Source organism: Embiotoca jacksoni, unplaced genomic scaffold (genome assembly GCF_022577435.1).
Source record: "Embiotoca jacksoni isolate LCO1_2020_lvr unplaced genomic scaffold, fEmbJac1.0.p SCAF_13, whole genome shotgun sequence".
Lineage (NCBI taxonomy): Eukaryota > Metazoa > Chordata > Actinopteri > Embiotocidae > Embiotoca > Embiotoca jacksoni.
Genome location: NW_027185263.1, coordinates 16,819,544 through 16,833,502, shown reverse-complemented (window position 1 = coordinate 16,833,502; position 13,959 = coordinate 16,819,544). Strand labels below are relative to the sequence as shown.

General features: G+C 42.6%; 1 protein-coding gene across 2 annotated transcripts in view; it reads left to right on the top strand.

Moving 5' to 3' along the window:
- spns2 (SPNS lysolipid transporter 2, sphingosine-1-phosphate) overlaps window positions 1-13,959 on the top strand; it is a 62,730-nt gene that overhangs the window by 20,375 nt on the left and 28,396 nt on the right. For both annotated transcript variants that reach the window (XM_069146982.1, XM_069146983.1), the window contains exon 3: window positions 12,476-12,612. In XM_069146982.1, the coding sequence (XP_069003083.1) occupies window positions 12,476-12,612 (137 nt within the window). The remainder of the gene's footprint in view (window positions 1-12,475; window positions 12,613-13,959) is intronic.

Sequence of the window (13,959 nt, the reverse complement as noted above, 5' to 3'; positions counted from 1 at the left end):
GATAGAATAAGCATGAGACTGAGTCAGAAATCACTTTGTGAACTTGAGAAGGAGCCGTTTGACTCTTTTCTTTGGCTCCAAATCAGAACTACTGGAATGAAAAATGTCCTATATCTACATATTACTGACAAGTTGTTAGCTTTTAGGAAACAGTAGCCCGACTGAGCATTAGAGGAGCCCTTTAGACTTCCATTATAGTCATGTCGATCCAGTTGGTGTATTCAACATATTAATAATCATTTCTAGAAAAGAACAATTATATTGATCTCTCCTGATTACCATGATCACTCACGTTTTTGCCGTGTGTTGCTGTGAACTGGTATTTACACACTGAGGGAGACCACATGGAAAATATCCTGTAACAAGCTCAGCCTCCGCTGCACCAGTTATTTCTTTTATTTGGCAAAAGAGAAGCTTTCAAAAGCAGCTTACACAACATAAACTGACACAAGATACGTGCTTATTTCCATTGTGCATGTGTGTGTGCACGTGTGTGGCTACTGCCCGAGGAGCTGGCGTCTCAGCTCTCCTCGTAAGAGGATGAGGGGTTCACAGCTGTCTGTCAAGTTAGCGTAAAGGCATGCCGTTAGCGCCCGGAGCTCTCCGGTCCCCGTCCATCAGCAGGCGGAGATGTTCTCACCTGAACTCAGCCGGACCTGTCAGAACAACCAGGCCTTTACTTAGCTCTCCCCCTGGAAATGACAGGCCTATTTGCTAATGGCCCTCGGGCAGCGGCCATCTGAAATGAGTGACACTCAGACACAGCTGTGAACAGGACCGGTCCCGAGGCCACGGAGGGCACCGAAGGTTAATGGAAGAGAGGGGCTTCACCTGGATGGTGTTACCTCTGGTTGGGGGGAGGTTTGAGCTCTTTTGTTAACCAGATTGAGAAGTCTGAGAGACTGCTTCTCCCTCCCCGTAAAATACTCTGGTTATTGTATTCAAGCGCTTTAAGGAAAATCTGAAAAAAGTCAGAACGGGTTAAATCATCTCCCGTAATTTAAGCTGGCATTATAATTAGCCTTCATTGGTTTAGCATGGAAGCAACGTTATTGGGGTCAGTCGGGCTGGATGTACAGTGGAGCGGCGGCTTATTAAGGAGCCGGCGCTCAAAACAGCTCGCAGACTGTCTGTGCCCCGTTCTGTGTGTGGCTGCCCACCTTGTCTGAAACATGACACCCACTCACACACTCACACACACACACACACACACACACACACACACACACACACACACACACACACACACACTGACATCGGCCCAGTCTTAACACGGTGTCAGTCTGCCACTCAGCCAGCATGTGAGCTTTAAGGAATGAGGCCACAGGTGCTGTGTGAGACTCCAGTTAACACATCAGACTTATACTACACACCAACAAGCTTTAAGTCTAAACAACAAGAAGTCAGCATTGTGCTCATATTATATGCCGCTGCAGTTTTATCCCACGCTGTGCTGCAGTTGAGACCTTCTGGGGCCCTGTCTGGAGCCCCGTCGCTTCCTGGCTCTGACATGTGGACAAGTGTGCAGGGTTATGGTCAGTGTCAGTCACAAATCTCTGATGCTGAACGCAGGCATCTCTGATTTCCTTTTACACAGTGGGACGTTGAGCTACCAGTGCTTGATCAGCTGTTTTGGCCGCTCACAGCTGCTCCTATTTTGTCTTTTGCCCTGGTTGGTATCCCTCGGTACCTCCCCTCTCTCCGTCACTCACTCTCTCTCAGCAGTTTGGCAGCTGTTGTTGCCTTGTTGTCACCTTTAAAAGAGTGAGAGAAGGAGACATGAAGGGAAATGGAGGGAGAAGAAAGAGCCACCTGTGACTTCCTCCCTCCAGTCATGCATGGTAGCCAGGTTTAATCTTCTCCACTATTGATTCCCAAAGCCAAGTAATTGCGTTGCAATGGTGTTCAGCGACCGCTCTCTCCCGCTGCGACGAGAATAGAACGATGACCTGATGATGCCTCGACATCGTACCGTGTATGTGTGTCTCCATCTCGGGCTGTTTTTATAGGCCATGTCTCGGAGGAGGGCAGCTGTTGGGTGATGATTGGCACCCTGCTCCCCATCTCCTTCCCCTTCATTTCCTGGTGACGAACCAATCGCACTGCCGACGAGTGACTGCAAAACCAATCAGGATTTCAAGGCCAATTAAACAAGCATGCTGTCAAGCCCTTTGTGTGTAAATGTCGTATCAGATCTCTAATCTCCCTTTGCTTTTAAGCACTGCAGAAAATGCACGAACAAAATAGAGGTGGGAGTGTTGCTGTAGAGTCACACAGTTTTTAAAATAGGCCTTTTATTTAAACATCAAGCATTTATGGCCTCTAAATTTTACTGCTTTTTCAAAAAAGAGGACGACCGTTGATCGATTGCTCGTTGCTATGGGAGACGATTCCACTCCTTCAGCTTTGAATGACATCAACAGATCAATTAAGAAAACACACACACACACACACACACACACACCGCACCCCTCTTAGTTAAACATGTGCTCTAATTCATGTATGCCTCAGCCTCTCAAGGTCAAAGATAAGACTGCTGCATACTGGTTTGGCCTTTAGTGTGTGTGTGTGTGTGTGTGTGTGTGTGTGTGTGTGTGTGTGTGTGTGTGTGTGTGTGTGTGTGTGTGTGTGTGTGTGTGTGCGCATGTAATACGTGTATGTTTGTGTGCGTCAGTCCTCCAATTTTTATATTCCATTAGACCCGGTAACATGGGTAGTAGCATGCAAGAACACAAACACAGACAAGCACGGCCCTCTCTCATTTCATCCAGAGCTTGTCATTAAGTCGGCTGCTCCTGTAGTTACAGCAGGAAATGGCAGGAAAGAAAAACTCATCGCCCCGCGCTCCAGTGCTCTGCTGCTGAATCTCAATGCGCTGCCATGTCACCAGCCACAGGAAAATATCCCTGGAAAAAAACAAAAACATGTTTTTCTCAATGCTGCAGTTTGGGTAGCAGTCTGGAACTTAACCCAAATGCACATCTTGCTACTTTTATTGTTTTTCAGGGAAAAAAAATAGCACCTTTCTGTATTCCTACCATATGTGTTTGCTTATATTTTGTGCTGGTAATGTGCAAAAGATGATGTCCCAGTACACTCCTGCCAGCAGGGCTGGTATTTGTAGCACCGTGTAATTCTCCCCAGCTGCAGCTCTCGCATCGAGCAGGTAGTAGAAAGATTTGCTGCGGCTGCAGTGACAAGCTATCACCCCTCCGAGTAGCTGAGAGTCTGAATAAAATGTTGGCATCGCAGTAAAACGGCGTTTGATGTCAGTTTCTGCAGGAATTAGCTGCTCAGTTTGATAGAAACAGTGCTGCACGGGTATTTCCCAAGCTGCATGTGGTATTTATCAAACAGCAGCCAACTCATTGGTAATCTAATGTTGGTGAAATGTGAACTGAGGGATTTCTCTCTGAGAATTAGTGGTGATCAGAAATGTGAGGAATGCAGGAATATTTGGGGCTCCACGTGAAGGGGAATCCAGGGGGCAGAGACGTGATGTAGTCTGAGTTTCAGTCAGTCGGCTCTGGTGTCCTACTCAGACCAAAGTTATGTGTCACACCCTCAACAGGCAGTCCCATTAATCACTAGTCCAAGAAACAAAGCTGCCGCTCCCACTGCGCTGCACACCTGACAGAAGACACAACCCGGTGGGGCCATAGCACACGGGACTCTGTTGATTAGCTGGTGATTGACTGAAACAAAAATAGTGCTTTTAATTTGCTTATTGCTCTCTGCTGCAGTGTATGTCCTCTCTGTTTGAAGACTTCTTTTCATTCAGCAGCACAAGCTCAAGATATGGAACGTATGGAGCTTCTTATCCCAACCTTTACTGTAGTGAATATTGATTTTCTCTCTTTCTTATTTCAACAGCCGGCAGGGAAAGTAATTTACTCTGCTCCATATGGAACTACAGCAGCCTTTTATGAGACTATTAGATTTAGAGTTGTGTGAATATAACACACCAGAGACTGATAATCCTCCAGGCTGCTTTCTCTTAAACAAATGCTGGAAAGTCACTGCTGCCAATTTTGTCTGTGGTAAACTTCTCATGCAGTTTTAACTTCTGTATTATTGTAATTGCAGAGTTGAAGTTAGCTGATTATTAACATTCAGATTCTAGCAAAGGACCATTGCTACTTAGTGATATCCAGGACTTAAAAACACCTGTCCTCTCAGAGAATGTATTTCTCCCACGCTGATGCTGGCACACTGCCTCTTCCTTCCTGGAAACAAAAAGAGTTTCACCCTTTGAATTTACTCAGAAATGCATGAAGTGTTGCTTCTCACGTACCAAAGCTTCAGTTGCTGCTGTGAGTCTACTGTGTGAACATACATGATTGGTTTGATTGTGGACACCTGTGGAGACAGCAGCCTCAAAAAGCACCAAGTTTCCCATCCAGAATTTGAAGTGTTTTTATTGTGAAAGATTGATCCTGTTAAGATCAAGCTGAAACGGAATCTGGTTTTGCTGCAGATATAGTGGGAGGTGTTGTCAGATATGTGTCAGCCAGCATCTCATGCCAAATACACAGTGGTGTACGTCCAGTATTGTGGACAGATTCATTCATTTTAGCTTTGTCCGTGCATTTCCTCTGCAGAGTAAATCATGTATGTAACAGACTGTATGGTGCAGTGCTTTGTTTCATGAAAGGTTACATATGGTTGGACTGCCACATATTCTGTGTGGGATGACATGTGCGGTATGCAGGGTTGGGTTACCTTTTGTATCTCCAGCCAGCGCCTTCTACACAATGTTTGAACTGGTAACCTTAATGATAATATGAGGTTCACACATTATATTTAAATGACAAAAGTATTTTATGGCTCAATTGTGTGACACAGAGATGTCACCCAAAAATAGCAACAGCCAAGTCCACAGATTATTGGACTGAATTGTTCTTTCCAAATACGCAAAACAGCTATTTTATGCACCACGATGGGAGATTGACATTTTTGACATATCAACAGCTGTCCAATCCTACCCAGAATTATAAAACTGACTATTTAATCAGTGTGATAATAGAGATATTATTAACTGATACGAAAACGAGAACAGTTACAAGACATAACTCATCCGTATACTCGTAGCTCCAAGTTGCAGGAGGTGTTGTAATGATGGAAAGGGCCAAGGCACAAAGGTGGAGGAGAGTCAACAGACACTGAGGAGGGAAGTCGTATTTATGGAAGCTGCATGTTTGCGCTGCGCTGACACCTTGTCCACACTGAACAGGTCAAAGTGACACTTGGTGCTGCTTTACATGCCACCGTATGACAATGACGCCCAGCCGGCAAGACACGCACAGACCTGCAGAGGGGATGTGCTTCTCCTGTTCCTCTAATTCGGTCTCTGGCAGCTGACGGACATTTGGATTCCTCAAACTGGTGTCTCTTGGTTTGGCTGGACGGTCCTTCCTGACTGGCAGGTTTCACAGCTGCGAGGATGAACCTAAAAAAAAGATGACAGGAAAGCAGGATTTTTCAGAGAACTTGATGAGATCTGGCTTCGAGGAGGTAGTGAGTGTAATAATGATGATTATGTTCTTTTAGGGCATTTTCATTGGCTTTTCCTCCATTTTGCATTGTGCCACTGCAGCACAAAGGAGCTGAGTCTCACTTCATTTCTATATTGAATATAAAAGTGATTTTCTTTCTGAGCAGGAGCACTAGAATCGGTGACAAATTACATTTACCTCAAAATCTCAGAGGCAGAGGCTTATAAGGAGAACTTCAATACTTTCTTTGTGCGTCTGCATTGGTGGGGGGATTAAGCCTCACTCTATTTCAGCATCTTCATCTCCGCTTTCTCAAGCAAAATCGCTGTCAATCACCCTCAAGAGAAAATGTGAATTATCCTATGTACAGCCAGACAAGTGGCTCAGTGTGTTTTTGTGAAAAAAGTACAGGATCAAATGGGCTGCTGAGCATTTGGAATCCCGCAGACGGATGTTGAGCTTCACAGGTGCTCTCTTCAGGGGAATCTAGTTTTTCATAGGGAAATGCATCTGTACAGGCTCAGTGAATATCAATCACACACACACACACACACACACACACACACACACACACACACACACACACACACACACACTTAACATATGTGGGTGTGCATCCCCTCCTGATGCAATATTCACAGTGGCATTGAATCATAGTGGGTGAGTCATCCCAGGAGGTATTGTTCTGCTGGCCAATCAAAGCGACGGCTGGACGTCCGGTTTCTAGTCTCCCTGTGTGTGTGTGTGTGTGTGTGTGTGTGTGCGTGTGTGTGTGCGTGCGTGTGTGCGTGCGTGCGTGCGCTCTCAATTGTTTCTGAGTTGAGATATATTCAGTGATGTTACTTTCGATGTGTTTACTGAACAGCTGGCGTCTCAGTGGTGAAAAATTTCCACAAAGAAGCATAATTAGACATCAATTTAGATGTATTTTTAGAGTGTAAATAAATCTTCAATGATAAAAGGCTTTAATTAAGTTAAATCAAGTCAGTTTTATTTATGTAGCACATTTAATTACAACAATAGTTAAAACAGAATCAAAACAATCAGACAAACTTGAAACATTTAAGGCATCAAAGACAAAGTCAGCAATAAAACAAAATTAAAGCAATTAAAAACAAAACAACACATGAAGATATACATAAAGTGCAAAATCAGTGGGGTCTAATCTGGGACTGGATCTGGATTCGATCACTGGCGCTGAAGTTGATGACCTGATCTGGAGGGAGAGGTTGTTCCAAAGTTTCTGGGCTGCCACTGGGAGCCAGCCTGATCTATAGGAACCACTACAGGCTGCTGGTCCAGTGCCCTAAGCAGGCCATGAGGGCTTTGTGGGTGCAGCAGGTCAGACAGATAAGTCAAGGCTGCTCCTTTTAAGAAATCATACACAAACAAAGCTTAAAGTACCAGTTCATGAGACCATTAGACTTTTTAGATTTTAATAGTTTCATAAGGTGCCACTCATGGTGAAAGGTAATAAATGTTGATGGATAATGACAACAACGGATGATAAATTATCCTCGGACTCACTGACATTTACAATAGCATCAATCACTGCGTTAGTTGAAGGTCAAGAGTTATTTTTATTTTAAGTTTTAAATAGTGTGTCTTTACTGAATGTTTTCTGAACCAGTCCATTAGCTCACTGATCACACATTTTCTCCAGTTTTATCTTTATTCACACCAAAGAGAAGAGACTGGCAGACAAGTAGAGAACATCCTGATTCTCATGTGCCTAACATCACGCTGACAGTGCAGTAATGTTACACTTAAATACCCGACTTCAGTGTCTCCAGCAGACCTATTATTGTGTCTGCTTTTAGACTTCTCACACAGCCATTGTCCTCTCACTGGCATGTACTAAAGACTTTGGTCATTTTCTCGCTCTGAACGTGAGAAATATGCACAGCATCTTATTTGGAATTTGAAGAGCATCAGGACAGGTTTGCCGCTCCTACTTGAGGCACATGTGACATTGAAATTAGAAATGGCTGCAGTCATTGTTATCTATTCTTTCAGAAGTACAGCGTTCAAAGGACTTTGTTTTTTTTATTTTTTATTCAAGCCTTCACCATAAAGAGAAGAATGAAATAGATAAAGAGGGAATAATGACTAATTCATCTTTACAGAGGCTTTAAAATACAAAACCACCTCAAAGGGGTCCCTGCAGTCAGATGAGGCGACATTAATAAATGACCTTAAAGGTTCAAACAACTCACTAAGGCTACACTGAATCTTCTGCATATTTACCGCATGGCTTCGTGCATCAGTGTTATGATTATACATAATAATTTAGTCACAAATGTCCTTCCTATTAATTAACTCCTCAACAGTTTGTCTTAACTCAGGTCGCTGGTGTGGAGTTTACAGTCACTCACAGCCAAAAAGGAGGTAAACAACATTTTTAAAAGGAAGGAGTCTGTGTATGTTAAGCTGTTTGCAGAGAATATGTTACATAAGCTTAATGATAAAGGCAGGATGTGAGGCAGAGCTGCTCCTTGTTTAAGTTGTTTTCCAGTCAGTTGAGTCACTTCCCTCGGAGATAGATGGCTGTGTAATGCCGTCATTGACACCGGTCATAATTATACACTGACAGTGAATGCTGTAATTATCAGAATTAAATCCTTCAAGAATATCTGCTATAAATAAAAAAAAAAAGGTCTGAATTATCTGCTGTACTGGATTTATTATGATGTGATTTCCATATCCATAAAGGAAATCTAAATTAATCTGTGAGGAGGTGAATGAATGTGTCAACACTGAAAATGCAGCTTTTGTGAGCTGGTACGTCGCAGTAAAAGCTGACCGTTGTCCTATAAATGAGGTTATGAAAACGTTTCCTCCGCTTTGTCCTGCATTGTAAACATCACCTCGTTGTTAGGGCTCTCCTGCTGTGATCTGCTCCATATATATTTAAGATTACCATTTTATCTCTGATGACACAAACACGTAGACTTGTGCTGCTCCACTCCTTGAATACACGAATAAACAAAGAGACAATGGTGGGCAGTCGAGGAATGTGACTTGTAAGGCAACATTTTATCTGTGTTTCATATTCGAGAACTGTTTACTGTGTGTCAACCAAACCTTTCTAATTAAACTGGGCCATTGAAGGTGTTACAAACCACAAAATTAGATGGAATGACTCGTGAATATATGAGCACTTCCTATTAAGACTTGCAGTTTTGTGTGTCTTCACAGACACCAGGTCACACCCAAACCCTCAGTGAAGACTCATTGTTAGTCGCAGTTTGTTTGTCCTTCCTACAAGGTCTGGAAATAGAGTGAGCAAATTTATTTTCTTGTCACTGAGCCGTTTCTTATTAATCAAACCAAACACATCTTTCCATTCGACTGCAGCCGTAACATTCAGTGTTCTGCAGTAAACACATGTTCCCTTTAAAAGTTAGCTTTTACGTGGCATGTGATGTATAGTCACGGGCAACTGTTGGAGCATTTATTTAAACATGTGAACATAAGTTGTAGTCAGAAGAGGAAATCATTGTTTCCAAGTATGAGTTATGGCATAATTTGGGCCTTTGTAGTTTTGCAGCCGCAGTGAAGACTGACAGGAGAACAGTGTTATTGATTTATAGACTGTCTTTAAAGTGACATGGAATTTCCTGGGAGTAGATGATCCTCCATAAACGTTATGATATCGATGTAAATCAGGTCAAAGTGACAGCATGTGCTTTATATCTTGCAGATTACCTCTAACTCTGGATTAGAAACTGATTTACTTGGAGCGACAAAAAATGTGTCAAGATTGTTAGTCTATATTATGCCCTATAGTGTGTCTTATTATCTTTAGCGCAACATGTTTTTTTGACATGCTTACATGCTCAGCAATGCAGGGTCTCATTGTTACTCTGAACAGGGCCACATTTTAAATACTTGAGTGTCTACCGTATAAATTAGGTCAAAGAAAACTAGGCAACCTCTCCAGATCCAGATCTTTATAGCACAGCAGGGCTGCCCTTGCCGAATCTGACTAGAAATAATTGAATGAGAGAAAATGCAGCAGTCTTGAATCAAACTGATTCTGTGGGATGGGTGTACCTGCTTCTGCTTCAAATAAACAACCTGACAACATCCCCTCTGCCTCCTGTCAAGTAACAAAAACATCTCATTTGTAACCAAGTGTGACTATTTTTCATCATTTTATTATTCTGTTAGAGTTCAAAGCCGGCTCGTAACAACATATTTTCCCGACATCGGGCCCACTGCTGCATGTCTTCACCTAAAATGGTATTTCAGATATTTGTTTTGGTGTGTTTTCACCAGGTTTTGTACCACAGAGTTGTTATTTTTTCTCTTTCTGTTTTCTTCTTTGCTTGACATGAAGCTAAAATTACATGAAAGACTGTTACACCAGTATAAACCAGGGGCTCATTTGTCTTGCTCAGAAATCAGAAAGGTTCAAATTGAACAAATGTGAGCACACTGTCGAGACCTGACTTCATTCGCCTGTGCTGATGCTGCTAAAAGGTAATAATGAGCCTCAAGAAAATGGCAGAGGTTATCAACAAATCACAGTATTACATGAAATATGACAAGCAGAGAGATGATTTCAAATAGTTAATCATATGAGGATGTGTATTTCTGACAAGCTGCTAAACAGCGAAAGTAATGATCTCCGGCCCCCGGCTTTTAAAACCCACATAGACCAGCTGGTGGTGGATGATTGTGCACCTCTCCCTCGTCTTATCTGCACAATGCACTGCAGAACCCCTCGTTGTGTGTGTGTGTGTGTGTGTGTGTGTGTGTGTGTGTGTGTGTGTGTGTGTGTGTGTGTGTGTGTGTGTGTGTGTGTGTGTGTGTGTGTGTGTGTGTGTGTGTGTGTGTGTGGGGCTTCAGGGTTAGCAGGTGAAGCCCTTTTAGAGAGCCGGACCAGCAGGGAGCTGTCATCAGAGTCATTTAGCACTACACAATAGACCTGCAGCACTTAGAGCCACATAAATGTTCATGATGGAGGCAACGGAGGGAGAGAAGGAGCAACATGAAGGGGAGCAGTGAGACAGAGAAGTGACAAGATGGGAGATATTCATGATTTGAATGAACAAAGTCCTTCTAGCGCCACTGAAAAACCAAACTTCATTATTCATAAATTTCATTTATATAAAATTTTGCATCACATCTCACTTTCTGAAATTAGAGTTTTCTCCTCCAAAAATGATACAAGGTCACATTGGATTTTACCAGGATGGATGTTCCCTGTATAAAATATCACTAAAACAGGTTTTGATGGAGGTTTGTAACATTCATTTTCATTGTATTAAACAGACATCTTAGGAAGTAATGAGTTGACAGAGAACAACATGTTTTTGTGAGGAGAAAAATCCTTTTAAAAATCAAATGTTTATTTGTCGGTTTTGAAAACCGAGTCTTTTAGAAATGATCAAATAACAAAATGTGTTACTTACTGGCACCATGAATGCACTGAGGAAACACAGTGCAAAGTGAGGGTTCGGGTGGATGTGTTGAATACTATTGTTTGAATACTTAATGTATGTGGGTGTGTTGAATACTATTGTTTGAATACTTATAAAGAAAAAAGTGTTTTCACACAAAGTGCTCTTAATATGATAAAAAAAAATCTTAGCCACATCCTCATTGATGTGTTCTTATGTGCATGTTGCTGCTGATTTTTATTTCAGTGTGGAGTACTTTTCGCATTTTCTTTTCAAATATGGAAATATATATTATATTATAATGTACATAGTCCCAAATGTCAATCAGGTTTAATCAGTTATTGTTGATATATATTGCTGCATATAGCAGCATAACCGCCTGCCTACAGCTGTTTGATTTAAATATCTGCAACAAAGTTATATAAATGAGGGTTTCAAAAGGAATTTTTTTTTTCTCCCCCAGAATATCCCATGTTCAAAACTACAGTTATGCTATAATCTGATTACTGTCCCTTCTCCTGTTGGTTGTCCTCAGCAGCTTTGGGACTCTGATGCCTGTATCTTATATAACACCCCCCTGCCCCCTCCTCGCTTTTTCCCTCTCATCTCCTCCCCTCCTTTCCTCCTCTGTATGTTTATGCTGATGATGTGTCAAAACACTTCAGCCTTCCTCCTCAGCTCCCCCTCACCGAGCAACATTTCTGCCCTTTCTCCTCTGCAAAGACACAAAACTCAGTTTGAGACCATTAAAAATTCAGGTCTGTTTGGGTTGCCGCACCTCATGAATATTGACTAAAATCCCCCAGAACGAGGCCGAGATGTCTGGTCAGCAGTGGGGCGATTTGGGGAATACAGTTGAAAGCACTTGTGTTCCTTTCACAGAGACATCATTTCACTTGTAAGAAATTAAGATGGAGGAATTATTTATGACACCACGGTCCTCTCCTTGTAGTGATGTATTGCTATTACTTATCTTGAATCTGATTAGTTTAATTGTAATTCCATCAGTGATGCAGCATCACCCTCATATGGTGTGGTATTTGTTTTTTTTTCTCCACCTCCTTTTTGATCAGTTCTATGTCATCACACTTGCACCATATAATCCTATCGCTGCTATCTTTTCCCTGCCTCTGACTCATCTAAGAGTTTCTGTGTTGGGCTTTATTCCAAACTTTACCTCTCCTTCTTTCTCTCTTCATCAATTGAATCTCGTACAACTTTTCTCCGTGACATTTACCAGAACTCTATCATCTGGATTAGATTTTCTATTGCCAGGCTTCTTGTAGTGAGTGTAAGTGTAGTATAATGGAATCTTAATTGTCTGAGTTGAATGGAGGTGTCCTCTGGCAGTCCTTCACCGTGTCTCTGCCTGACTGTTATCACACAGTTGATCTTGACAGGTCTTGACTTAATAAGCGAACTCGTGAGCTGAAATCATCGGCTCAGTCCGCTAAGAATTCAAGGAATTTCTTCCTTGAGCAGTGAAGCAACGCATCATGTAAATCAGAAGCAGTAATTTTCTGTCATTACATCCACAGTAACATTTTCTCCTTTTTTTTTTTCCTTCCACAGTCTTCATCTGTAGCTTCATGGTGGCAGCTCCCATCTTCGGTTACCTGGGCGACCGCTTCAACAGAAAGGTCATCCTGAGCTGTGGCATTTTCTTCTGGTCCATTGTTACTCTGTCGAGCTCCTTCATCAGTAAAGAGGTACGGCCTGTGGTAGCGTTCTCCGCTGTTGTTCTATTAGTCTGCCTGTCCCCGCACTGATGAGCTAATTATTCTGTTCTGATCTGGATATGCTCCATGTTACGGCAAGAGAAATGAAATGACACGCTTGTTAAGTCGGACACCCCTGTTGCCTTTGTAGACTTTCTTTATGTCTCCCTGCCTCTCTCTCTGTCTCTCACTGGCTACCAGCCAATCAACTAATGAAGGCCCATGCTTCACAGATGTCTCAATTACAATACTTCAGAAGATAACTCTGTCGTTTCACTGCCCCTTTCTTGACAAGTGGATTTAGATTTGATATGTCTAAAAGCCCCCTGTATGCTGGGAGATGTAGGATGCATTAAACAATGGCATTATTCTAGGGGGCGAGGATGTGGGGGAAGGGGTATCCTGCTGAGAGCAGACATCATATTACAGTAAAAGGCTCTGCTCATAGACGTGTGAGTGAATGTGTGCGGGGGTGTGCAGACCGACCTCGTTATACAGTCTTGTTGGACATTCGTAATAAAAATCAAACTGACAATCTGTAGTTGCTCAACTGGCAGCAGATCTGTGGCATTAAAAGATCAATTTATGCAGCACATGGCATGTCTGCAGAGCAGCGTCACGGAGTCCTGCAGTGTCGTGTCTCTGGTGAGTAATAAGCCCGTTCACTGCCGTGGCTCTTCAGCCCGGAGCTGTGGATGGGAATGACAGCTCGGAGATGCTGATGGTCTCAGGAGGGCGTCCTTTTGACTTGAATCCCCTATAGAGTCGTCTGCTGAGAGACAAGATTGCAGCCATTTGCTTAAGCAGAAAGTACATTCAGGCTTCTTATGGATAAGCTGCAATGAAGGGCCTCTTCCCTTCTGACAAACACCACTGAAGCCGCTGGCTGCTTATGAGGAGAAGAGGAGTGAGGAGTCCTTTGCCCCGAACTTTAACTTCACCCTTAAGACATGTTCCTGAAACTGCCAATCAAACGATACAGGAGTAGATGGCTGTTATGTAATAGCACTACGGCGCTGTCGCCATGGGAGATGAAAGACATGACGTGCAATGAAATGTTAATGACCACTTACACTTGAGTCCTATCATTACGCATTTAAGACACTCTGGGGTATTTTGGAAGGATGTGCAGCAGATATGAAACTCAGATGTTATGTAACAGAAATTCACCACCATCACAAAGGGAAACTGCAAACTTTTTTCTACATGAACACAACACATTGTCGTCATAAAGCGATCACTTGGAGGTCATTTGAAATTTGAATCACATTAGTGACAGTCTGTGGCTCACTGTACCTGACTGTGAACCAAAAATCTGACTGCAAACTACACCTCTTT